This window comes from Nipponia nippon, unplaced genomic scaffold, assembly GCF_047370975.1.
Source record: "Nipponia nippon isolate SJK-2023a ecotype South Korea unplaced genomic scaffold, ASM4737097v1 scaffold_15, whole genome shotgun sequence".
In the NCBI taxonomy this organism is placed as follows: domain Eukaryota; kingdom Metazoa; phylum Chordata; class Aves; order Pelecaniformes; family Threskiornithidae; genus Nipponia; species Nipponia nippon.
The window spans coordinates 8,995,982-9,023,777 of NW_028262331.1; the positions used below are offsets into that span (position 1 = coordinate 8,995,982).

The 27,796-nt window shown below is 41.5% G+C and overlaps 2 protein-coding genes across 24 annotated transcripts in view; both read right to left on the reverse strand.

Moving 5' to 3' along the window:
* BCAS3 (BCAS3 microtubule associated cell migration factor) overlaps nt 1-6,154 on the reverse strand; it is a 373,805-nt gene extending 367,651 nt beyond the window's left edge. For 11 of the 21 annotated variants that reach the window (XR_015703602.1, XM_087752414.1, XM_087752411.1 and 8 more), the window contains exons 1-3: nt 5,927-6,089; nt 4,412-4,499; nt 1,491-1,545 (exon numbers count right to left, since the gene is read on the reverse strand). Coding sequence is in view for 20 of the 21 variants with exons in the window: in XM_087752414.1 (XP_087608540.1) it covers nt 1,491-1,545; nt 4,412-4,482 (126 nt within the window). In the remaining variant the exon portion in view is untranslated. Of the gene's footprint in view, nt 1-1,490; nt 1,546-4,411; nt 4,500-5,926 lie in introns of all 21 variants that reach the window. The other 10 variants (XM_087752425.1, XM_087752424.1, XM_087752423.1 and 7 more) reach the window with 6 other exon arrangements.
* Nucleotides 6,155-8,323: 2,169 nt separating this feature from the next.
* The window catches only part of PPM1D (protein phosphatase, Mg2+/Mn2+ dependent 1D), a 32,874-nt gene continuing 13,401 nt past the window's right edge, over nt 8,324-27,796 (reverse strand). For 2 of the 3 annotated variants that reach the window (XM_087751820.1, XM_087751818.1), the window contains exons 3-6: nt 26,348-26,472; nt 15,663-15,886; nt 14,652-14,894; nt 8,324-9,770 (exon numbers count right to left, since the gene is read on the reverse strand). In XM_087751820.1, coding sequence (XP_087607946.1) covers nt 9,216-9,770; nt 14,652-14,894; nt 15,663-15,886; nt 26,348-26,472 — 1,147 coding nt within the window. In that variant the 3' untranslated portion in view covers nt 8,324-9,215. The remainder of the gene's footprint in view (nt 9,771-14,651; nt 14,895-15,662; nt 15,887-26,347; nt 26,473-27,796) is intronic. The other variant, XM_087751819.1, reaches the window with a different exon arrangement.

Here is a 27,796-nt window from a genome sequence, read left to right on the forward strand (position 1 = left end):
ATTTGTGACATCTTTAATATAGCCATTTAAAAGAGAATAAACTGTCATTCCAGTAGAACAGATCCATGTTTCAGTTCTGTGTCCTACAGATTCCCATAAAAAGATGAGATACAAAAAGAAACGGTGAAGGAGACGTGCAGTGTTTCCAAACTGCAAGTTTTACAGTTCTCGGGAGAAACTGTGGTAGTAAGAACATGAGCTACAGTAGAAATACCATCACTTCCAAGTGAACTATAACAAAATACTGCGCAGTATTTTGGATTAAATATGAGAAGAGCTTGTATAATCACTTTATACATGCCAGAAAAGCAATAACATGAACTAAAAATACAAATTTAAAAAATAAGTATGGGTATTACTTTTCAAAACAAATCACATTCCATGCTTCCAAGGCAAACTGATTTGTAAAATAAAACACAGACTGTATCCTTTAACTACAGAAGGGAAAAAAGGTGGGGGGGTGGAATGCAGCAACCTTTTAAATGAAAGTTTGACTATTTTTAATTTTGACCATGAGCCCAAAATGCATTTCACAAATTAATATTAGTGAGGGGAAATTTTTTTATATTCTTATTGAGGAAATTCATGACTAACTAACCAAGATAATCCTTCAAATAAGAACCAAGATAGTTTCCTGGCGCTACAGACAATTAGCTGCAATGCTTCTCCACTACTGACTAATGCTTTCCCTAAGAGTAACAAAACAAAATTAGTTTCCCTCTGCTACCGAGAGGCCTATGAGCAATACAGAAGTGACCATTCCAGTTTCACACTGCTGCTACCTGTGAAAACTATGACCAAGAGCAGAGATAAGCATCATTGCTGTTCTCCAGAGAGGAATATCCCAGAAATGAAAAAAAAAAAAATTAACAACACAGAGCGAGGACTCCTGTTTTGCAAAACTCAGCTCACCGGAGAACAACAGGTTAGGCAGAGCCCCACAGTCCCACAGCAGCCAGGACACTCTGAGGCAAGGTTAAGGAAATGAGACAAAAAAGAGGGAGTAAAGGAGGCAAAAGAAACTTCCTCCTTTCAGCCAATGACAAAAATTAAGGTGACAAAGTTTGTCTGCCAAGTTGTTCTAACACCAATCCAGCCAGGGTTCATACATAGGGTTTCAACTACAACCCAGAAAAAACGTATTTGTAAGAAGCAGAGCAAGTATCATGCCCAGTCTCTCCTCTCCCCTCCCCAACTATTCTATTGCCAAAATTATTGCAGGAAAAGGCTGCAATCTTCTTCCTGCTATTTATATTGTAATCCTTCAACTTCTGGGTAGCTAAGTTTTTTATTTAATTTATTACCTATCAGAGGAAATATATAGGCCCAATTTTCAGACGGTATGCAGTCTACGCTTTCAAAACCCTGGTCTCAAGATTCACATTCAAAAAACTAATTTTTTTTTTTTTTTCAGTGATATTTTGGTCCACCTGACACACACTTCAACTGCTTTATACACCAAAAAAATAGTTTTAAACATCTACACATACCTGTGGCACAACATCTTGAAGAAACGTAACAACGCTTTCCATATATGACTGTTCCCTTGAAAACAGAAGGAGAATTTTTAACTACCACTGAATAGTTATGAATATATTAAGTAAGACATATCACCAGAGAAAAAACATGCACAATCTTTAGCGCAAAGGAAAATACTAGCGTATGCAATGCAGTTACTTAATATACTGCCCAAAACTCTGATATTATAAATAGCAGCCTAAAAGTCTGTAAAAAGCTAAGTGATACCTGTTTATGAAATAGCTGCTTGGGGAAAACACATAAAATATAACAGCCATGAAATAAACCATGTTCTCCACATCAGAGTGGCTGACTAAAGTAGAACAGGCATTTGGAAGTTATTCTTCAGTATTTCTCTACTTGATCTGGCTATTACAACACAAAGATGAGGACTTAAGCTAAGGGCTGGAGCTCTCCTTGTGGTGCAAGTAAACTTCAAGGCCTCCTATGCATTACGTACCATGATGAAGTAAGTGGTAGCGCTTGGGGGCAGGAGATGGAACAAAACCCTAACTAAGAATAGTAAGGAGGTATTTTCAGATAAGATTTTATAGCCTGGGAAGCTTACTCCGTCTTGGAAGTTCATTAGGAGCAATGATTTAGAATAGTACATAGTGCAAGATACATTTGTTCTGATAGATTTAAACTAAAGCTTTTATTAGCTTATCCCTGCATGAGCAGTGAGTCTCTTGTGTAACTGCTGAGCAATGTACAACGTACAATGTGGGTTGACTCTGACAGACGGTGTTGAAACTACGCAAAAAAGTTTGTGCTTTCCGTAACGAGTAATACTGAAACATGCTGGCAACGAGAACTACCTTCATAAAGTCTGAAACTTTTTTTTGTTTTTAAATTAACTCTTTAGGTAACAAGCTTTGGCAGCCATGAATGATTTTTTTTTTATTTGTAGTAATTTTTCCTGTGCTAACTCAAGATTTCTAATAGCAACAAAGAAAAATCGTAAATTAGGAAATCTAGGCTCTTAACGTCCAAAGGCACATACGCTTTCTTTGTGCTTTCTGAAACTGTGCTGTGTAAGATTCTTTTAATAGAAATTGAAGTGTTTAGTATTTAAGAATTAAGAACTCTGCCCTATACACAGCAATACAGAAGATACTTCAAGTCAAATGCTGCAACACCTGGATCAGCTTAACTGGTTGACTCCCCTCTGAAAACAAAGATAAATCTAAAACATAATTTAAAATTTTAGAAAGCTTATTCCAACTCATGACAAAACTAGACTTTGTTCAGCAATCCAAGGATTACTGCATTGAAGTTTGTCTTATTGCTTTAAGTTGAGGCCTTAAATATGAGCTGTGGTTTCTAGCGCTGATTCTTCTTTGATTTATGTAGGTCACCAAAACTGCCTTTGTATACCTTCAGAGCCCTTTATTACCTAGCAATAATAGTTGTCTACAGGTGTAGCATTAAATAGTGTTTGAAGTTCTCATGTGAATGCCTACCAGCAAGAGTCATACTGTCTTCATCTTTCAGCTCATGAAATGAGTACTCCTTTTCCCCGCCCCCCCAAGTATATCTTGAAACAAAGTTGATGTGTGGTAAATGTTTTATTCAGTGTAGGTACTCTAAATCTCCCCTGAAGTTGAAAAACTTCCAAGAAGATATCTTTAGAATGCTTAAAAACAACCAAAACAACAACAACAAAACCCACAAAAAAACCCAACAACTTCTGTTAGTAAGAATCTAGGAATTTAACATGAGCAGCAGAATGCTGCTGCAGGCTGCTCAACATACATACACAAACTCTTATCAAAAAGACTGAAATTTTTGAAGTGAAAAGATATACCTCAAGAACAAGCCACCATATTTAACGGAACACAAGAACAGATAATTAATCTTATTCTTACAGTGTTTTTCTGTTATTATATTTTTAAAGTGTACTTTGAGAAAAGGCCATTACAAACAGAAATGCATTTGTTGAGAAATTCAGCAATGTAAAAAAATGCTTATTCTATCACACAGCTGTAAGACAACCCTCTAACACAACTTTCTGTGTTACAATGATAGGTTTCTTGTGCTCCCTGGAAAAAATAAAGTGAATCTTGATGCTGAAATACACAGCAAACTAATAGCTGCTGAAACTGAGAGTACAAGTGAACATTTCAATACGGCGCCATTTTGCAGCAACAGTTCAGCACTATAAACATCCCCAGAAAAAAAGAAAAACTGCTACAAAAAAAAAAATCCTTTAACAGACAAAGACGAGACCATGAATCTTCTGGACTGTCTTACTAAGCTCTTTTGCCATGAAGGTATTTTCACGTGAGCACAATGAAAATAAGGACGCCCAAGCAAAAAAATGGTCTCTTATGAGCTCTGACTGGAGAGAGGTAGCTTCTTCCTTTGTTCTCGGTTTTGTTCTCTTAAGCAAAAAAAATTTAGAATTCACAATTCTACTTATTGAAGGAATTTAATGACAGGCTTATATGTTTTAATATATCCACCCCTGTGACAAAGTATTATTAAAAAGAGCAGCAAGAAAGGAACATGCTCCACATGTTCCTTCTAGCCTAAGGAAGAAGTTTGTCATCATTGATCTACAGCTAGTGTAGCGTTTGTACAGCAAAATTGTGTAAACAACAAAACATTGCAAGATAAAGCATTCATCTTTAAAATGTACACTTTGAAGGTTTTGGTGTATTAAGCTAAAAGCATCCCATTTAGGGAGACAGTTTGACCTGCAGAGTCCTAGGAGACAGGAATGCAACATCTGTTTACTTTATCTTATTGGAAAATACTCAGTGCAACAAAACCGTGCTGTCAACACAAGCCCTCACAGCTGGCTTTGAAAGAAAATTCAGGCTAGGCTCTTCTTCTGCAAGAAGATAAAAAAAAATTTCAAATAAGGGCTATTCTTCTAGAATGTGCTTACGTGACAGCTTGCGGGCGAACAACCACTCCTCCAGTACATCGACTGGGGCGGCGTGGAGATTCTGTCGCCATTGTTTCTTTGCAGGTACCTGTAAGAAACACATTTCTTTTTAATAATAATTTGTATCAGGATTATTTATTACACTAGTTCTTGACATAGCCTTCAGGATGATAAAAACCTCTTGAAGAAGGAAATTTGACTTATACAAACCTGTAAGGCACTATGACCCTATACAACACTCTTTTAAAAAAAAAAAACAAAACAAAACACCAAAACTTCTTTTCTCAGTATCTCAATCACCACAGCTCTGCAATGTGTGTGAAAACAAAAAAGAACACAAGCCTACAAGATAAAGTGGAAAAATTTCTTCAAACCGCACATTAAAGATAGAGGTGCAGGTACACAGTCAGCAGCAGCACTATTTGCTAATGAGCTGTTGTCTTAGAAAATAATCATAAAAATCACGTACAATCACAATAGCAATGTATTGTACTCTTGAAAATCCATAATGGGTTACACTGAAGCTAACACAAGAAGTGTAATGGAACACATTCTACTTTTTGTATGTCGGCTTTTTATGCCGCCTTCAAGTTTTTCTTCACACTTCTGTTCTTCCATGTGAAAATTCAGCATAACATTCCTAAAGGCAAAAAGCACTGGAGGAGCATCACAGATCCCAGCCACCTCTCCAGTCCACCATTCATCCGCTCCACTGCGTCCCCCGCCCCAAACCAAGAACCACGACATAGAGTGAGAGAAAAAGCCAAATCCCCAAGGCGGTATCGGTTATCAGCATCATTTCATGTTTGGGCATTTGTTGTAAGGGCCATCTCATTAAGTGAGGCAAGGATAAACACTTAGCCCCATAGAAATTGATAGCAAAACGTTCAGCGATACAACTGAAGTTTGGCACATATGCCAAGCAGCCTTAAGAGAAGAAATGGCACGTAAAGGAAATAATCTCCTCACGTTACGCCCCAACCCAGCGGGACAGCCGTGCCAGGCGCTGCCGGCCGCCCGCCCCCGAGCCTGAGCGCTGTCACCTGCACCGCAGCTCCGAGCACCTGAGAAGTTGCAACAGCCGGGCCGCGCCGGGCGGGAGCCCTCCCACAGGCGGGAGCACCGGCCCCAGAACGGCGGCGGCCGGCAAACCCCGGCCACCCTCAACCTCCCGCTATTGAGCAACTCCAGAACAAAACGCTCCAGCCTCACCGGCCTCTGCCCGGACTGCCGCCCCGCGAATCAGGCCGCGGCCAGCCGGGGAGGCGCCGGGACCCGCCGGACGCCCCTCTCCGCACGCCCCGCCATCTCCCGGCCCAACCGCCCGTACCCCCTCAGGCCCCCGCCCGCCGGCCGGCACCTGCCCTGCCCGCCGGCCCCCGCCTTCCCTCAGCGCCCCGGCCCCTGCCCGGCCTCACATCCCCCCCACTCGCCCTCAGAGCCGGCCACAGCGCTCCCCCAGAGCCCGGGCCCGCCCCAGCCCTCGCCCAGCGCTCCCGGTCCCGTGCCCCTCACCCGCCGCCTCTCCCCTCCGCCCGGCTCCTCACTGACAGTGTTTGGGACCCCCACGGGGAATGACACCCAGCGCACGGCGCGCTGCTAGCCAATCAGACGGCTCCGAAGGCGGGCTGCTCCCCTCTGCCGACCAATCACCGGCCCCGCTTCCCAAAAGTGGGCGGGGCTCGGGGGACACGGAGGGCGGTTGCGCCCCAAGCTCGGTTGAGACGGCGAAAGGCGGCCGGCGCTGCGCCCCCCCCGCGGCTTTGTTTACATCGGGATCTCGCGAGAGCCGCCGCGCCTGGCCCGCGCGCGTGTGCGTCACGCGCCGAGCCCGCCAATTGGCGGAGAAGGCCCCGCCCGCGCGAGGCGCTGGCGAAGTGTTTACCTTCCGCGCGGCCGTGCGCGGTGACGCACGGCGGGGGCGGGGTCAGCGGCCGGCCCTGAGGCGAGCGGCGGCTCCCGCCCCGTCCCGTCCCGCCGGGCGGGCCGTTTGCCCCGGGGTTTGCCTGCGGCGAGCGGGGCGAAGGGAGAGGCCTGGGCCCCGCTCCGCTCCGCGCCTGGGGCTGGGGGAGGCAGCGGTGGAAACGAGGGAAGGGCCGGCAGGCGGAGGGGCCGCGCCGGGTGAGGGGCCTCGGGGTGGAGGCCGCCCCGCAGCGGGCAGCGCCGGGGAGCGCTCACAGCCGCCGGCTCGCGAGGGGTGGAGCAGGTTTTCCTCAGAGTTTGGGTTTTTTTGGCAGGGCTGCCCCGAGCAGAGGGGTGTTCACAGGCGTCCGGCGCTGCACGGGTTCCCGAGGGTGGGTAATCGCCCTCCCACCCAGCTCCTCGCACCCGGTCAGGTTTCCATCGTGGGGCCTGGGCCTCGGGCTCCCGGCTCCAGGCAGCGGGCACCCAAAAGTCAGGATTGGGTGACCCGTCCTGGGAACCCACCCCGACTTCTGTCACCAAAAGCCATAATCTAAATATCAAAAAAATTAATTACCAAAAAGCGTAGCGCAGCACACCTCCTCACAAAGTACCTGTTACCAGAGGACAGTAACCGTTCTTTGTTCCTCTCATCCTGAAGAAAATTTCAAGCGGTGGCTTCTCACCTGTAAGGTGCCCCCCAGGAGAACTGTCCTCTGGAAAAAAAGCAGTGCTACAGGCCTTTTTTTTTTTGTTTGGGAAGTGCGGCGGGGTGATGCAAGTCATGTATGCTTTCAACTTCTTGATGCAGAACTGTGCTCTTGCACATATTGGAGCTTTATTTCACCAGAAAAAAAAAGTTGGTTTAACTCAGACTTGAGTTTACAAGGAGAGTGAGTGTTCCCATGTTAGCTGTAAATTCCCACACTTCCCTGTCTCAGCTTTGATAATTAATTTCAGAGAAGTCAAACGATACATCATTACCATCATTCAGCAGCTTTCCCAGGGAAAAATGTAAGTTTTTGTCTAGTTTATTAAAAGGGAAAAAAGCCAACGTCTGCCCCTCCAGCTGGAGAAGCCCAAGTCCTGAACTGCTGTGAGGAAACGTGGGAGAACGAGGCACGCATTTAGGAAGGCAGCAGAATTGGATGAAAATTTAAATTTTGCTTCTACATAGAGCAAAACTCCTGGGGAAAATTGCTCTCGTCTTTTTTCTTCTGCATATTCCCACTGTAAGCAGCACTACAGATACTCCTCTCACTAACGTGTTACACTCGCATCTTTATTGCGAGCCAGTCCTCTTTGAAACGTTGATGTCATGAGGTTAAACTGAAAACAGACAATTACTGTCTTAGTTTCCTGCAAAGATCGTTGCTAGGTAAGTACATATAGCTGCTCTTAGCCCTCCGCACGCTTCCCCCCAGGTATGGCGTATAATTTCAACATCAGTTGTAGCAAAAGTTTGTTGTTAACCGTAAGTTACATCCCATACACGCAGCAATAAATTCTTGAAGGATCCGATTTGGCCAGACCCTTACTTCCATCTTGTAAGGCAGCGCTGCATTCACAGGATGGATGGAAGGGAATTATACATTTTCAGAAAGCATACGATTCCCTCTAGGATTTCCGTAACCATGGTAACATATATAGATAGCAGGCCTGATTTCAACCCATGTTTTATTGTTGCAGCAGTGAAGAGTTAGATTCTATAAGTACCACCCTAGCTACAGTGAAGAGTTAGATTCTATAAGTACCACCCTAGCTACTGGAATAAAATACTGGCCTTTTACTTCCCCATTGAAAAAAATGCAGGTTGCATTGCTACAGTTTAATAAACATTCAGTGTAAAGTGCCAAAATCGGTTCCGTAATAAAGCTACGCGGGATGTCGTGCTTCACGAGCCCTGTAGCTACAGCGAAGAAGGGGAGAGCACTAGATTTCTGCGAATGCAAAATGAATATGAATGTGCTCAACAGAACTTAAGCTGGAGATTAAAAAAAGGCACCCCCATCAAATTTTCACGTGTTTTATTTAGGTGAACATACACATGGTCCACGTACTCAAGGAAAATAGTCATAAAATAATTTAAGAACTTATGTTGAAAGTCTTAGCAGCACCATCAGTATTGGAATAGCAGAAAATTCATGCCTCCGTAGGGCATACATTTATGCCTGGATAAAAATGCCATCATTTATAACAGGGGATGGGAATGAATGGCTTTATAGGATGCTTTTGGGAGTCGGAGTTTTAAAACACACACTTTTTTGCTAAATACTTCGACGATTAATGTTACAAAAAATACAACTAAATAAGATACTGCATAGTATTTTAATTAACATAAAGAAATCGACATTGAGCTCTGTAAAGCAAGACTCAACATCTCTGCTTCCACGTACATTTCATTTCTGAGTAGAGAAATCTAAAATTTAAAAACAAAATATAGACCTAGTGTATTCTCTAAAAGACACACTTTAGGTGGAACATATAGTACTACGAAAATACATATCTTCCATTCTGTTTAATAATTTACTTTAGTTAAAAAGTTGTGAAATTTTCATCACAAGAAGCGTATACAAATTCATGACTTTAGTAAATTAACAAAAAGGATTTTTTTTTTTTTTTAAACAAGGTTTAGCCCCGCTGTAACAATTATACAAGGAAGAAAAGAGACTACATTTATATGAAGGAATACAAATTTACACACATTTTACAGTTACTTATACCCTACACATCTACAAAATTCACAGTTATAATACAAGCAAGTACAAGGCTGGGATAAAGCTGTTTGATACCAAAAAAAGTTTCTACTTTAAAAAAAGATAAAACAGGAAGAGTTTCAGACTTCTGCACCAACTTTAAAATTCTAATCAGACCAAAATACACTTCCTTACACAGACGCCCTTCAGCAAACGCAGACTGCTTTCCTGGGCGGGTGGAAGAGTGAATTGCTGAGCTTCTTCTGGCCCCGCAGGCTGCGTCGCATGGCCAGCTTGTTTGAGTTTTTTCGCTGCGGCGTCGTGGAGATGCCTTCTGGTTGCACGCTGATGTTTCGACTCAGGCCACGTCTGGGCTTCTTCAGAGCTGGGCCAGAGTTGGATTCTTCCAATGTCCTTTTAAAGTTTGCTGTGGGTGTCCTCTCTGCATCTTGGGCTTTTGTTTGGCCATTAGGAGACACCTTGAAGCCTTTTTGGTCCGTGCCTGAATTTGCAGAGTTGGAAGGGGAGAGACTGACTGACAAACCATTACTGTAGGATTCATGTATCCTTAATGCCAGCGCTTTGCTGCACTTCTCCTCCTGTGGGCCTGAATCCTTCGGGGTTGCTCCCGATGAAGGTAAATTGCTTTTGGCAATCTCGTTTGGCAGCTCTAAATATTTTTCTGAGATCGCGTTGCTATGCACGAGGGGAGGAACAGCCTCAGAAGCATTCAGTCGTGGCCACGGATCATCTTCTAAAAGCTGAGGAAAAAAGAAAAAAAAAATATTGAGGCACAAATATAATTATTTCACCCGCATTATCCTTTGAGGGTGGAGACAGTGCGGGACAGAACTTCTCTAAACCTTATCAGAGACAGAAAAATCCTACTCCAAAACAGAGAGGCAGAAACAAATTCAGACTGTGGATCTGAGCTGGGTACTTTGTGTGCACCAACTTCATAAAAGCATTTTTTTCAATCACCCGATCTGCTGGTGTCTCCTAAGGGCAGACACGTCATCTTTTCCTTCAGAAGGCTGCTCAGACTTACTCAGCCTATGTACCTTCCTTTTTGCTGCTGTAAAACGCTGAGGAATCTGCACGCCTCTGCTGTTAATTTAGGAAGCCATGTAGAAAGCAGTGCCCGCAATCTCTGCCCTATGACTTTCATCAGTAGTGTTTTCCAACGCGCAGACGTGGCTTCCCTCCAGCAGACACTGTGATATAGGCACCTATCCTGCCTTCTGACGATTTTGCACGTCATCAGATGGCCAAGCACTATGAGGGCAAGCAGGAGAAAAAGTCTTCTGACCTTTGTCACGTGCAGAATTCTTAGTTACTGCATAACCAGATTATCAGGGAGATCGACAAGCTCTTCATCACAGGTGTCCTGACTGCATACAGAAAGGCGGAGCATCGGACAGAACAATTCTAAAAATAGATTTACTGTTTGCTACGTGAAGTAATGCATTTTATTGCCTAGTTTTATGCTCTACAACTTGAAAAGAAAGCACCTCCATTCCTCACAGCACATCTATCCACTCTGTAAAGCACAGTCATTCTGTACTTTGAAGAGAGGCTCCTCAATACGATGTCCCGAGAACCAGGGACTTTCTAAACTGTAACCCTACCTTCAGCTATCGTCTCTTCTGCAGCCTTCGAGAAGTGCGTTTGCCTCATTCTCAGTTTTACCAACAGGAAAATGGGGACAATACTCGCTTTCACTACACACAGGGGGATTATGAAAATGACTATGCAGTGCCCTGAAGATATGAATTATGACCTTATTAAAGATGTAATTGTGCAGAAATCCATAGTTACTCAGCAAGTCCTTCAAAAGTAAATTTCAAGGCCACGTTACCCTACATACCATCAATGCAAGGCAAAGGACAATGCCTTTTGAGAAAATAACATGCCGAAAACTCAAACGCACACACAGCTGAATCGGAGTAAGTCACTGTAACATCTCAGACGAACAGACAGATGCTTCTGAAGTCACAACCCAGAACAACTTCAGTTCACCTTCAAGAAGAGATCCATGACTGCTCAGCACTTTCAAAAAATCTAATACTGAGGTTTAACAAAACGCACTCCGAAAGAGAAAATCAGAATCGTTTCTAGCTCTAGGCTTCATTTTCCACTCCCCTTTACTCCCCCGTTGCTCCCCATGTGTAGATAAAACCATTTAGATAATATTCTTTTACTACATACAGCAACACAGGAGGGAACACCTTTATAGATGATAATTTAGAGGTTATTCAACTCGGTTCTTTCAGAACCCATAAGCAAGCCAGATGACACACACAGAGCAGCTCTGGCAAGGTTACTTAATCTGCTCAATTTAATTTTTGAAATTGCGTCTCTAGCCACGACTTGGGTTTTAAGTTTTCACTGTGCAAGACGCTTAACACCGTGGCTCTCGTTGCCAACAGCTTTTGCCTGGTACGAATAGCTGAGACTGGATAAGGCTTTGGGAAGCCAAATGAAGTCAGAGGATGGACTGCTAGAGAGTGATGTAACAAAACAAGTAAAATAAAACCTGAATCACCAACTTCATTTCTCAACAATCTGATCAATCAAATTTTATCACTGGCCTCAGGAATACTTGAATTAATTTGGTATTAGTAATTGTTGCCAGAAGGATATGCAATTAAGAAATACTTCTGTTTAATTGAGAAACTTTGATTTGGTCTCCATCTATTTCCAAATTAATTGTTTTGGAACATAGCAGCTGTGAAGAGTCAAGGCTATCCGTGCTTCTTTCAGTTCTCTGAAGATAACAGGCAAATACCCTTTCCATTGCCACCTCTTGTTTTCGCTGACCTGTCCTCTCTGGGCTACAATCATCCCACAACCGCCAGCAGTTCAGGCTGACCCGGGGAACCACCTCTCGTTTCTTTACGGAAACCGTGATGATCCTGTTTCAGTAAAATTCAACAGTAATTTTGTAAGAAGATTAATTACTGACCTAAATTAGATCATATATTTACCTGCAGCTTTAGGTGTAAAGGTATTTATGTACTGTTTTGCAAATGGATATTGTCATCTATGGCCATACTTTCTTTTGTGCAATCAACAAAACGGGGCTTTTCCCTCCTGTGAGGTTGACGGTATGACTAGGATCACAAAGGATCATGAAATAAGGGCATCTCCTGAATCTCTCGCAAGTTATCACCATCAGAAAAAAAATTCCAAAATGCATATTCTGAAACAGTCGTGTGGCTGTACTTCATAGGGAACCTGGCACCTGGTAATAAGGCTACCTGTTCACGTCTGAGGCGTGGCCTAAGAAACCATGTATTCCACCGGGTTTGGGGAGAGTCCCAAATGCCTCAATTCTGTGTCACATAATTTTAAAGAAAACATTGAGCCAACAGCGCTCTGCATGCACAAAATTTTACCCAGCAGCCTCCCGTGAAGGCTATATAAATGCAAAGCCTACGGTCCAGCCATTATATAACCGAAGTTTATGGAAATGTTTGTCCTTCCATTATGGCTCTTATCTGACTGACAAAGCTCTTTGCACTATGAAAAAGATAACATTACGTAGGATGGTGTAGTTACCAAATATACTTACAGATAACTACACAAAGTTCTTGTTTTGCAAAAAACCATACATGGAGACACCACTGCCAAGACATTACATTTATTATGATCTGCCTGGAGAACTTTTTTTCCCTGAAGTATTTAAAAATTATTCTGACAGTCTTTTCTGGTCTTTTTCTGTCTCTTTTCTTGCCAACTTCCTTCTCACATTCCTTTTCTTCTGACAGTTACAGGTACTCTGTGAGGACAGTTGGATGGCTGTTATTAAAGCAAAAACCTATATGACATTAGTACTTTTAATAAAAAACAAGTACTCAGAAAATAGGTTCTATGTTTTGAAATGGGCAACACCGGCTCTACTTTAATCCAAGAGGAGAAAAGCTTTTGCATTAAAATAGAACTTATTGATACATGTATGATCAATGCAGACCTGGAGCCAGTCAAAGTTCTCTCCTGGGTTTTACACATAAAGCAAAAAAATAAGGCCTTATCTACATGGCAACCACCAGAATCGTTACTTGTCTGAAGTTTTGATCTCTCCACTCTGTGAGCAGTTTCACACATCACAGTTCACTGAATCTACTTAGATGGGGAGGGGGAACATTAAGAAAAAGAAATATTTTCATTAAGTCCTTATCCAGAAACGCTACTTCCTGGGTATTTGCAGTCAACATAGCTCAACGTTTATTCAATGAGTACTGATAACAGATCACACACAAAACATATGGTACAACTTAAAAGTTTAGGAGTATTTAGAATTCAAATAATTTTTCTCCACTCAAGATTTTGCTAGATTTTAAGCTCTTTTCATGTATTTTGCTACACTGGATGGAAGGGAAGGAGACAGAAAAGCTGGGCTTGCCATTTCATTAGCAGCTTGTTTCTACCAAGGGAACGTTAAAGACTCCCTTTATAATTTTTGCTTTCTTTTTACTTTGCCCAAAGGACTGTTATCCAAAGATACTGCAGAACATCAAAGGACAGTTACTTAAATCAGGAGCAGCTGGTAATTACTGAAACAAACATCCACTCATAACTACTCTAGTTCTTAGAGAAAGAAAAAAAAAAAGCTTCTGAACAGCTCTGCTTTATGTTAATGGTTAAAACTTCTAAAACAAGGTCTTTCTTCATGTTAGAATGTCTTTTCCTCTAACAAAGAGCATTAAATCAACCAGAAGATCATAAGATCTCCCAATCCAGAAAGAAAACATTCTGTACAAAAATGTGTGTTTGAATACATTAACCCATGGGTTACCTTAAAAAAAAAAACCACTCAACAAAAAAACCCCACCAAACAAAACACAACCAAAGACAAACCAAAACACACCAAGATTAAGAACACATCCCCAGGCAGTCCGCAATTCATCAGCTATGCAAGCTACACAAGTACACGGCAAGGTAGGAAGAGCAACTGTAGCCCAACCTTACTCTCTACGGCAGTATGTCGGGTTTTCTTCCTTTTTAAACCTCTGATCCCCACAGTCTGATTCCTGTCTTTCAATAGCCTACTTCTGATTTTGTGTGGGATCTTGGAAAACTTACTTATAAGAAACAGTGCCTTTAAAGTTGTGTGAACTATATGCGTGAAGTTACAGCAATCAGTTCTTCCACATTAAGGAGGGAATACAGATCAACAACTACTACTAAGTGATCAGGCTTTTACGAGTTACAAAAATATTGTATCCCTATATTCAGCAGTTCTGAGAAGTTAATACTTTAATACTCTGCCTTGGTGTTAAAACTTCGTCTATTTCTCCAAAGCTTTGTACATGGAAGTATTGAGGATATGGCTGTCAAGTTACTGTCCTACAACTAAAATATATTACCTACCCATACATACTGCCTAGTCCACTGCAGTTAAAAAAAAATAGAAGAAACAAAGCAACATCAAATAAAGTTTCAGTTGACAGGCCAGTAGTTTCTAAAAGTATTCCTTCAATCACTGGCAATGGCCTGACTACACCATTGCCCCAGTCCTGCATAAAAAGCTGCATAAAAAGAAATTACTACTCAGGGAAGAAAAGAGAGATTGATATGTATTTAGTGGGCTCCACACTCCGAAGTGGAACACTTAAAACACTAAAAAGACCCCACATTACCTTGACAGGGGGGGTACAGCAGCGGGAGGGTGTCATGACATTCATATCAGGGCTGCTATAGCAGGGGCTCTCTGCCAAGTTGAGATACAATTCTTCTTCATTTTCCAAGTTGCTTTTGCTATCCTGCAACGGCGAGATGCAGATGACGATGGCACTGGTGTTATCTGCACGAAGCATGCGTTGCCTCCACCGGCCTAGCGCTCTGTTCACCAGCATTTTGGCACAAGACTGTCGGTGCTCTCCCTTTATGTTAGCAAAGAGGGACAGACAGAGAAAGCGATCAGGTCCACTTTACTTTATAAATGGAAGATAAAGAGTTTATGTGGCACAGCCTGAAATACGTACATAGTCCTATATATCATGTGCTAAAGTAGCTTGATTCAGAAATACGAGAGGAAATATTAATTGAAACGTACCTTTCTTAGTGAAATATAACCTTAAAATCAGTTTATGGTAGAATCCACGTATATATGAGCGCTTTAAACCATAAAACTGATGCAATGACTTGCATAAATAGCCTGGTTGTAACACATCCTGTGGCCTTTCTTAAAGTCTCTCAGGGGGTTTACAGACTATTTACTATCTGATGCTCAGATGTGCCATTATATAAGTTCTCAACTGTTTTATAAAATAAACCAGAGAAGAATTTATTTCAAACTTTGTACAAATCACGTAAAAACCAATAAACAATTGTCTGCATGCGTCTTAATGTGAAATAATTTGCATTTTCAGACAATATTTTGTATAACTTCCTTAGAGAAGGAACACGTTATCTTCATTGTTACTCATAGATACCATACTGGTAGACAAATTTCCCCAAAATTACAACCAAATAATTTAAACAACCTTAACATGCGTGGTATTTGACAGTATACGGAAGCACAGTATCAGCCGCATCGCAACAACTTATATGTTGTGGCAAAACTACAAATATGCCTGAACAACAGTGCCATTGTTAGGTACTTTTCATACGTGTCAGACTAAGGAATTTTTAGAGGAAAAAAGTATTACATTTCCACAATGACTTGTAGCCACTGCTCTCACCATGAAGTATTTTTTCTCCTCGTGATCCTGGCACATGGAGATAGCATCTTGAGGCGGGATCATGTTCCACAGCCCATCACTGCCAAGGATAATATATTTGTGCTTCTGGGGATCAATTGTGTGCACACTAGTGTCAGGTTCAGGAGACACAACAAATTCACCGCTGTAGAAGTCGTAGCTCCAAAGATCGCCTAGCAAAGAAGAAAAGGTTTTTGAATTTTTACATGACACACGAAAATATGGATCTTGGAAACTACAGAAAAACGTTCCCATGAAAACAACTACCACCAGTCTCAAGTCACCCACAGTAACACAAAGTACTTTCAGCACAATTACTGTTCTGCTGCTGTCACTTTCCAATTATAGTTGTTAATATGTAGTAATTTAAATAAAAACACATTCAAACCAACCTATGTTTATAGGAAGTCTTCTAATCTCTTAAAACTAACATTTTCAGAAAAAGGGGAAATAGATTAATACCTAGAAAACAGTGAAACCTCAATATTCAAACTAAAACCTATCTGAACAACTGAAGTTCTGCTTAAACAGAAGTAAAGCCTTACTTTGAACCCACACCAAACTTGCAAACATCTGCCTTTCCAGTTATTGGTACAGTTTAAATACTGGAGCCAAAATCCTTACCTTACAGGGAATCATGGCACGGTTTATAGAACTAGGCTGGGATTTGGAGGGGAGGATCATATAATACCCTTTCTCCCCAACGTCACATACAGCATATACAGCATTAGACTTCAATCGGCATCACGATGGTGCCTGCACACCCTAACAAGTCCTGCTCGTAGAAGAAGAAAAAAAAAAAAACAAACCCCACACAAACCAACAACCCCCCCACTACCACCACCCAAACTAAAACCCCCACCTTTTCACACTCAAGGTGCTAAACTGCCCCCCCTCCTTTTTTTTTTAAACCTGAGACCCTCCACAGCCACCTGAGCCATACAGAAACACACAGTTACATCTTGCTGTGGATGTATTTGTGCACGCAGGTGCCACAGAGAAGGAGCAAAAGGAAGAGGGCAACGGAAGAGAGACTGAAGCCTTTCCCCTATTAATTTCTTTTTCCCATTCTTCCTCCTTCCACAGCGTTAGCATCACTTTCAAAGCCGCGCAGCGCTGCGTTAGAGCCTCCTTCCAGCTGAACACCATGTGCCAAATTTTGGAGTTGGAAAGAAGCCACAGAACACACGTAGTGCCTGGGTTCCAGCAGGAAAGCAGAAAACGAGAGCTAAAGCCTCTCCCTTGGAAGGCCTCATGCAGTGAACCTTTCTATTTTTAAATCTTGCTATGCGAATGAGTTTGGGGTCACCTCACCCGTAACGATGGCCCGAACTGTATCTGAATAACACATTCGAATCAAAACCTCTATTGCTTCGAGTGCTTCCTCCAAACCACCCTCAAGTAAAAACCACTCCAACAGAAAAATGCATTTCCATATCAATTATTTCCATTTTGTTTATCAGGTACACTTAAAAAAGTAAAAGCTTTTTCTAAGGTTGGGCCTTTAAATCAAGAACGGTATTATGTTGTACTAACACCTTCTCTTCCTTTTTTTTTTTTTCCCTAATGCTCATAAATAGCTTCTTATAGTGATAAGTAACAAAAAGTAACATTATTATTTGCCAGCGCTGGCTAGATCTTTCTGTGCAGAACACATGGCTTTAAAAGTAGAAATCAATTAAAATGTCAGAGTTGAAAAGCATACAGAAGCTTAAGAACTCCAGTTGCAAAGTAAGGTTTTGTCCGGTTTTTTCTTTGCTTTTTGCTGGCCTCAGAAAGCATGCCTGCAGCCTTCTTCCGCATCCATCACCACACTTTTAAAGATAATAAGCAAGCTTTTTGTCTTCCTACTTCCTTCCATTAGCTTTGCCTTAAGCTATCAACCAGTTGAAAAGACTTTTCCAGAATCAGGAAAGGGAATACTTCAACTCAATTACTCCACTTCACCACAGCAAGCATGGATGGTCCATCCTCATTAAAGCACCAATTCACCTTCACTGCAGCAGCAGCAGACAGAAACACATGCTTCTAATAAGTGCTAATTAAAAGCCAAGCCTGCTTGTATAGAAGTGCACTCTCCCTCCGCAGACTCACAACAAAGCAAGCCAGCTGGCAACAAGATCAAAATAAATACGGTGACAGAAGAGCCAAGCTCCAGCACAGCAATTATTGTATATGAATTGCCACGAAAAGTCTTCGGGCACTGAGAGTTCCTCCCATCATGCCTGGCATGGATGCAGCAGGTAAAATAAACAAGAGCTCGGGATCTTACACCAACCAGGTCTTGGAATCAGCGGCAGCAGCAATTTCCAACATGCGTAATATTTTCATGCTTTTATTTGCTAGTTTGTTCATACTCCTTTAGGAGAAATGACAAATGTTATTAGCTGAATCAGTTTTTTTTAATTAAAAATACTGTACTGTAGGATAAAAATAACCTGATTCTATTTAATTGTGCTTCATCTACATACATGTCATCATGCCCATCTGCTGCTCTTCCTGAGAAGACAGCTGAGTAACAATCACACTGATTTCAGAGAATCTTCCTCCAAAAGGAAGGCGGCTCCTCATGGGGATAATCGGGAATATCGCATTGGTTATACAGGCAACTCTAAGGATTATAAACTTGCTGAAGGGCACACAGAGATTCCGGGAACACACACAACGAATCCACGCCTCACAAATCACAGGCCAACCCCCTGACCAGGAGCCCAGCACTCCTAGTTGCCACTGAAAGTCTTCCAGCCTCAGTGCCTCTCCTCCACAATGCGTTGCCCTTCTGAAGGCCATGGTGGAACTGTACACCGAGGTGTGGGCTTGGCGCAGGAATTAATAGCTGGCAGGCCATGATTTGTGTTAGAACGGCTGCCAGGATACCTGATAATAGTAGTCCACATCTTTGGCCAAATCCAGGTGCAAACCTGCAACTAAGCCACATCTCTACACCACTATTACCATCCTTAACTGGGGAGGGGGCAGGCAGAGAGAAAATTAGATACCACAAGAGGAAAGTCATTTTTCCTGAAAGCAAACAGTGAAGAGGAGCTAAACTAGTTCAAGGACTCGCAGCTTCAAAGACCAAGTTTATTAAACATACATTTTTTGGCAAAATGCATTCTTTCAAATAATATCCTGTAGCATCACCTCTGTCAAAGCAGCATTCAAAGTTTGCTGTAAACGTACAGCGAGAACTGAATCTCCATGAGTTTTAAATTCCACTGTACTCATCTATTTAGGCTCAAGAATCTCTAGGAAATACACAATACCTTATTTACAAAGTTGTACGATGGAACAGCATTAAAGCACAATCAGGTATTAACTGACCAACTCCAGACAAGTCTGGAGCTACTGAAAGCTAAATGGAGCTCTAGATGTCACAAACTGAAAAAAAAAAAAATAAAGCTTTTGTTCCTTGACCCAAGAAAAACTCCACAAAGTAGATTTGAAGCTTGAGACACAAAAATCCAGATTCTTCCTTCTTCAGCCTAGAAGGAAACAACCAGTACTTGCAATTGCCCTGAAGAACAGGAAAAATTGCCTTCACTGTCAATCTTTCGTCAGTCTACTCCCATAAACCCACAAACTCAGACTGATCGAGCAGGCAAGTGATCCTTGGTAGAACAGTACTGCATAAAGACTACTTAAAGAATAATTCTCACAGATCCTTCAACTCCAAGCCAGCAAAGGCCAACCCATGTCACTAGGGTGAGGTACTATTTTTTCCCCCCCCCCAAAGGGCAGAGCACCACAGATTAAGTCAATGCTTTTTAGAGCAGCTGCATTGCTAGAATACTCATGTCAGCTGTGTATCTTTCTCTGGCCAGCTGGAGAGCACAGCATCCGCAGCGGCTGAGGAATATATGACAAACTTAGGAAGAGCCACTGTACATCGCACACTCTGTTACAATTCTGGGAAGGAAAAAGGGAGAGAAAAGTAAGCCAGAAAGCAGAGTACGCTTTTCCCTAGACTTTTCAAAGTGCTCCGAAATCTTTAATTCTGTCCCAAAGCAAGTAGACAGACAAGTGACCCTTTAGCAGACGGGGAAGCCAAGAAAGCAAGATGATGTGATATGCCAGAGGCTACTATTACAGAACTGGAATGCGAGGTTCTCAGACTTCACTTTGTGAGCCATACTATTTTTGTTCTGAATTAAAAACACCACATTTACAAAACTTAACAAATCTTGTTCTCTAAAAACTTACGGACCAGGAATATTTCTTTTGGCATGAGGCTTGCATATGTCTTTTCCAAAGAAAAACACCAAAACAAAACAAAAAAGGTATTAAAGTAGTTCCTTCCGTATTTTCCAGAAAAGTCATACCTGTTTCTTAGCCATGACTCAAACCAGAATAATATACAGAGATCTACACAAAAATTACATTGCATCTTACAAAATGAAAAATAGATGTTTAAAATCATATACTAAAGGAGCAGGAAACTAATTTAGCTACCTATGGAAATATCAAAATATGTAGTCTATCTTATCTGCTTACTATTAGCTTTTAAAATACAGTACAAAAAAAAAATACTTGTAACTCAGCTGCTGCCAGGAAAGTAATTGAAGTTACAAACAAAAACACCCGTCATATAAGTAGACTGGATTGGATTAAGCCCAAAGCCTTCTTATAGCAAAAGTATGTCCAGAAGTCACATAAATCAAGTCTTTCATTTATGTTTCTGGAGCATGCTGTTTTGAATACAAAAATATCTTTTGGTTTTAATAGAGGAAAGAAAAGTTTACTTTTATAAGTCAGTCCAAAACAAAAACCCAGTTTGATTAATCCCAGATCTTTTTAAATCAAAGGTTTATCTAAAAAGTCTGTTAGTACAAAGAGAAGACTTGCAGAACTTCCTTTTTTCATTGTCAATGAGGCAGCGCTGCTAGGAAGTGAGACAAATCTCAGCAACGATACAGACAGGAATCACTTAAAACCATCCAGGCTAAGCTGTGGTGGAAAACGTTTTCGCCAAAACCCACGGCAACCCAGTCCTATAGCCACAAGAGGGCATCTCCACAGCAGTCTAAAGAGGACTGCAACGCAATGTCCCGTTCCTACAACCCGGGAATGATTAAAGACAGCTCAGTCTGAGCGATGGGGACAAAATTGAAGGTAGCAGCGAGCAGAAAAGTTACACAGAGAGCACTTGAGGCTTTAAAACTTTCACTACTCTTTTAGGAGTACTTTTCAGGAGCTTCATTTACCTACTATTTCAGTCAAACCCGCTGAAAGAATGCCACCCTCAACACTATGTAGAAAAGGAAAGCACAGGCAAAAAAAAACAGTATTTCAACAGCAAATTAGACAATCAATTGCATTTAAAATGAATGGTGAATTAGAAGCTGCTCATAAGGCAGCCTTCCCCACGACTGCTCATCTCTGCTTGTACGTGAGCTAAATCACAGGCAAGAGAGAAAAAAAGGTGTCTAGGGCACACTGCATGAAAAAGGCCTGCAAGAACTAGTGTGCAAAAGTAGAGGTGAAGAGCTAAAACGGCACGCAGAAAGCTACTCACAGTTTCTGGCCTTGAATTAAATCCTTCAAATGAACGCTAAGGTGGAATGTCAAGATTCAAAAGACAATCCTAGACAGCATGTTGCTTAGCTGAGGACAAGGGGCAAAACAGAACGCAGTGACCAAACCTGGAGAAAGTTCTGCCTTTAGGAGAAAAGTTTTATCGCTTTTCCACATTGCCAGAGAAGAGAGAGCTAAAGAGGAAGGCAGAGAGACCTCCAGACTGCCACAGGTGGGGGGAGAGCCCCAAACTTTCTCATCTGAGCTACATGGATCCCCACGTGCCTTCACATGACCATCTGTGTAACACACAGATCCGCAGAGTACTCTGCATTTTGTACACGCATCCATATATATTTTATCCTAGGGGTGAAGAAAATTGTACAAGCTAGAGAAAGACATCCCTAGGACAAGACTAGAATGCCAAATGCACTTCAGGTTTGTCTGGTTTTATACAGACAATATAAAAAAACCAATTATCAATAAAACCTGGCAAATGCTGTGCAGTACTTCAATATAACTTAGTCGCTGCAATTCCACGTGACTGATCTTAATGGTGGCGCCTACAAAGGAGCAGGAAAGAAGAACTAGGCAGCAAACACTGTGCAGCAACTGTGCCCATTCTATTTGGGAATTTTTTTTTTTTTTTAAAGTAGTTAAATGCATGTAAAAAACCTAAACTCTTATACAGGAATTACTTAGATCATTTGAGGTCTGCCATACCCTCTTCTCCAGGGTTTCATGGTATGCACGTTCAGAGAGCTTCACAAAACAATTCTGGCATCCAGTAAGTTGCTCTGGAAAACAGCTTCTGTATCACTGTCAGCGCCAACATTCTTGTAGCAGCTATACACTGAGCGTTCACTGCTCTGGTACATAATTCCTTTTAGGGGTCAGCAGGAAATTCATGTTCTTAACAGTCAAACCTGTATGGCAGAGGCCACTCCACCTAAAATACGGGGGTGAGTCTATTATATTTCTACATTAAAAAAAACAGGGAAAAGATACTTCACGTTGCCACATGAATGAGTGGTTTAACTAAGGGGTTCTTGGTTCACATTTCATCATTCATTAATTGAAAAAACAAAAACAACCAACCAAAAAAAAAAAAACCAACCACACCGAACAGCTACAATACTGCAAGGCAATCCCTTACTACATAACCCTTCAGACAGCTGCAGATCTTGGCTCTATATTAGTTTCCAAGAAAAGGGGAGAAGGAGGAGGAGGGAAAAAAGTCCATAAAAGATTTACTAGATTTAGACCCGAACTAATTCACCAACAAGAGAGATCCTATGTGATTTAAAAAACAATCAAGACCCATTTCTGCCATCACACCACGCACGTCGACTTCATCAGGCTGCAGGACAGCTGGGGATATGAACTTAAATGGCAACTTAAGAAAACTGCAGGGAGTTTAAGTTACAGTTAGAGTCAAGCTACAAAGCTCAGTGATTAATCACACCATTTGTCTACTTGTTTCTACATTCTGTTCTCGTTTCAGGTTATACCATAAGATATTGACAGCTTAGACTGTAGCTTTTCTCCATTTCCCCCGCTTGGTATATCATCTTTGAAAGTTACACACACGGCCAGATTTTACTTCAAAATTGGTTTCCAAAGATCAAAACTCTTTGTTCCATTTGTCCACAATGGGTTCAACACATGGGAACAAAACACACATCATCTTGTACACTTACAGCCTTGCACTCATCATTCCAGAAACAGGTCTAACAATGTATTTAGACAGATGTTATAGCTGAAACGTAACCTTTCTGCTAGCATGCATCTGGCTATTATGTTATACGTACACAGAGTGGGTTATTCCCCCAAGACACACACATGTAAGCATGCTCACGGGAGCCTACAATGCCTTCCCGACTGCCACACAGAGTTACTGTCTCCACAGGGAGCCAACAACTAATACATGATGCAATGACACACACAGACTCTTCAAAACACACACAAACAAGTTACACGACGGCTTGGTGCCCCGAGCATCTGCTCCATGGTATCCAGCAATTTGCACACTCATAGCCTTGCCTTACGCAAGGCGATTCAAGTAATTTGAGTTACCTCACACCTGTTTTAAGGACAGGCATATAAAATGGACAGTTACCATGAAATTAGGGGTGCCGGGAAACTTACTCAAATGATTACACTCTAAGGAAACAAAATGCTCTCCTGATCAGAATGGGTAGCAAGTCCTGAGGTGAACAATTCTGAGATTGTGAGGGATTCATAAGTATCTATTGCAAGGCAAATTGGTATAAAGAAAGATGTTTTCATTGCCCAGAAAAGGTTAGCAGAAGTAGCTATGCTTAAATGCAGAATACTCTGCTACAGTTTAAAATATTGCATTAGAGGACTTAAAACCTGTACACAGTAAAAGCAGCATACAGATACTTTAGAGACAGTAGGAAGCCTAAATATTTCTGATTTGTTATTGGGCTATAAATAAATTGAACGTTATTTAAATGCAGTCACTCACTACTGCCATGAGAAGCACTGGTAATAAAAAGTGCATACCACAAATGCTTATTTTAGGGCAGAAAGACACTGTAGGCAGAGCAGCAAAGGGAATATCAACAGAATTAATCTGGCCAGAAGGACTTCTATTGCACCCGTGTCCTTTCTGCTGTCCAAATATTTGACCAATGCAATAATTTTCCACAGTGTTTTATTCCTGCTATTTCTAGTACTCCTTACCACGAGGGCTAGATTTAAGGACTGGATGAGGGATGAGACTACATCAACATATCTTAGAGTGTTGTACAAGAAAGACAAACTTGAAAAAACACGTATGTTCTAATATTTAGTGTTTTTTAATCAGATAATCTTCCCACTTTAAAGATAGTAAATTCACAATTCTAGGTTTCTCGCCACGGTGCACAGCAGAGTGTGGAGAGACTCTTGCTCTCCTACTAAAAATTATTGTCCAATTATTGTCCAGTCTGAGATCCGTATGGGATTTCTATTAAGAATAACAACAGAGTTTGGGCTCAGCAAAAAGAATCACTGCTCTAGATCTTAGTGGGATTGACTAGAGTATTGGTAACTGTTACATGTCAACACTGACAGTTATTACTCCGCCTGGAGATGCTCCAACGCAGCAGTGCTGTGCCAACCAGGGTAGCAATCTGGGAGCCAGCCAAGAGGTCGAGCAGGCCTCAACAGCATGAATGCAAATGGCTTTAGTCGTGGTAGGCCTTTTGTAAGCAGCGTAAGGGGCATGCTGGCCTCAGAGAGAAGTTAAATCCTGTTTCCAAACTGTGAGCGTCTGTGCACCATCTGGGTCCTACAGAGCGAAGCAGCTGTGTTCCTTTTTCCAGGAGGTTTGTCATACCTCCTCAGAAGGGGATGCAAAGAGGCTACGGAGGCTGCTCGAGCAGGCAAACACCAAAACGTTGTCACATTGTAAACCTGTTTCTCCATTTGAAGACGCCGAAGCCTTCTTTTAAGCTTTCAAATCTGCTAACTTTTGACACCAAGAATTGTTAAAAGATAGGTGTTCTCATTTCTTGGACCTGAAGCTCTCCAGTAATCCTCTTCATCCACATAACTGGAAAGAATGCAATAGTGGGCTAACAGATGCACCCTTCCTTGAATTCCCATCTGCACACAAAACCCAGCCAAATCCTTTTGTTCAACTTGCTCAGAGGAATCAGATCAAAAGTCATCGAGCTATTTAGACAAACAACAAACTCGCAATCATAGGAATAAAAGATTCATAAAAATTAAGCATATACTTTTTCTAATCTATGAGGAACACGTACCCTTCTGCAGAAAAGGGGAAAAGAGGGACATGTTGCTCAGTGGATGAAGACCTCCGTTTGCTAGTCATCTACTAACTCCAAAGGATTTCTGAAAAGTCGCAAATCAGCTTTACTAACCATAAAATAAGCATCTATCTTGTCTAAAATATGACACATAATAAAGACTTGCAAGATACAGAGAAAAACGTCCATAAAATTAAAATTTTATTTTTATTAAAAGACCACCATTCAGCCACCTAGCCGCCTGTGACTCTTTCCTTGATACACAGCTATCTTTTACAATGTTAGTTATCACTGCAAAATTCTTCTTAGCACTGGACAAATCCATGTAAAACAGGTATCACTGCCTTTGAAATAAGACACAGTAATGCTATGCAATTATCAAGATGACCACAGTCCCAGGAACAGACTGTCCCTGTGACACACTGCCAGCTGATCTAGGAACACTGACAACACTATCATGTAACTGTCAAGCTTGCCAAGAAGAAATTAAGTCACAGGACAGTTTTCACAGGTAAAAATATGACACATTTTGATAAAAATCGAACCTATACTAGGTATATCTGGATAGAGAATTCTTCACCAGGGCAAAGGGAAGAAGGAAGGAAACAAAATGAACTGCAGAAGATTGGAATTCTGCAATGAAATTCAAGGAAAACCTGACCAGAAAACACTAACACTCATGGACAAGAGGTATCCAAAGATTGAGTTATGAAGTACTTCCCAAAACCATTCATAACAAGTTTGTGAGGTACTGTAATATGTCTTTTTGTCCTCCGAATAAAGTGTTCCACAAAGTTTCCCCGTTGCTAATACTCTTGCAAAGGCAAGTTACAGTTAAAAAACAGACTTGACTTTAGTCACTTCATCCATTCTATGCTAAGTCTTGAAACAAACAGATTCACCACAAAAGGAAGACCAAAGTAATTTGTATACTATGCAGCAAAACTTCCTCTTACCACCACCTAGTCAAAAATTACAGTCCTATTATTTCAGTAAGAAAAAGACAAATGTGCTCTCCATCTTGGAGACACATACTGCTTTGTACATTTTTGTTTGCAACAGAAATGAAGTACCATCCTTGTAAGACTGACATTGAAAATCCTGCATGTTGTAGGGCGAGTCCTTCACTCGCCAATGACACCTTTTACAGCTTGATTTGCAAAATGAAATCCATATTGTATTAAAGTTACTTTAAAAAGGCCCAGACTTTCAGAAGGCCTTGTAATCAAGGCAAGCGAGTAGATCCCTCTAAACTATGTGTTTTGGCAAAACAGAATATAATTCAGTTCTGGTGGCCTGTATGCAGTAGCGTCTCACTTTCCAAACACAGGCACAACTTACCAAGCGCTCTAGCAACTGCCAGGAACGGAATCTGGTCAATGACGGTGCTGCGGCGCACAGGGCCATTGTGAGTCAGACGAGGTCTCTTCCAAACGACGCGATTCACACCAGATTTGTTGATCACACTACAACCATCAAAAAGAGGCAGGGGTTGAAAAGGAATGGAAATGAAAGCATGAAAGTTAGTTTCAATGACACAAAACCAGTTAAATATGCAAATATGGAGTCAATAATGACAGCACCCTCAGGGAAGTCCACAGCACAATTAAATATTTCAAAACACACGGTATCATTTAGATAGTTTCATTCCATATTAAGCCAAAGGGAAAAAGTGAGAGATGAAGGGCAGAAGAAAAAGGAGGGGAATGAAGACCTGGAAGAAATCCTGGCTGGCTGCAACAACCAGATGTAAGAGTATCTTTTTAATCTGTCAGAGACAAAGCAGAACTGAATTTGCTTTCCTCAAATGAGGACCATCAAACATCAGCTCACTCAGGTGGAAGCATCATGTAGTTCTTCCTTCAGTTTTCTCCATCTGCCAAAGTTTGGCAATAAAGAGCAGTACAGTACAGTTGAAAAAAACAAAAGAGAAAGGAGCAGCCTTCTGTAGGAATTTCCTTAATGGTGCACCAACATGAGGCAGAAATAAAAGAGGAATTGTTCATAGTTGCTGTCTGTTGAAAGCAGGAGATAGGAAGAAACAGCTCTGCATTTGAATGTTAACACCTGCTCTAAGGCACTGAGCACTGGTTTTAGTTCTCACACATGGCATTAGAAGGGTCAACGGAGGAGCTACAGAGCCAGTAAATGGGGCTCCAGTTATGGGGCAGGGGAGGCAGGGAAAGAAGAGAGAGAGTATGAGCCATCAAGCAAGAAAAGGTAATGGAGCAAAGAACTAGCAAAGCTTGGTCCCAACCAAGTTAAGAACTAGATACTTAAAAGCTAACTTTTATCCAAGGAACAGCCATTGGTAATTACAAACTGAGAAGCTCTGGAACAGCCTCAAGATTCCTCATACTGAAGCTATTCAAGATGCACTTCTTGAGACTTCAAAGGCCTTAACAACAAGGGCATGTTTAGCTCCACCCTTTTGCACGCACAGCATGGCAAAGTCACAAACACCACATCCTAAAATCAATTTCATCCATTTGTACAACTAATAATCACACAAAGGTAACTTCAGTCATTATCTGGAAGACCTCATCCCACACTTGGAAACTGTTGCTAGGAAAATATCATTTTTAATGAAAGATTCAATTATGCTCTCCCATTAATTTTTCCCAATTCGATCTCATGAAAGAGAAGACATTAATAAGCACAGCTGCATAGTTCCACCTCACTCCTACCGTTTGCCTCACAATAGCCTGCAACAGCCAGCCTGGGAAAAACAGAAGGAACACCAGTAAAAATAAAGATTTAAAAAAAAAAATAATTAACCATTCCTGTTGA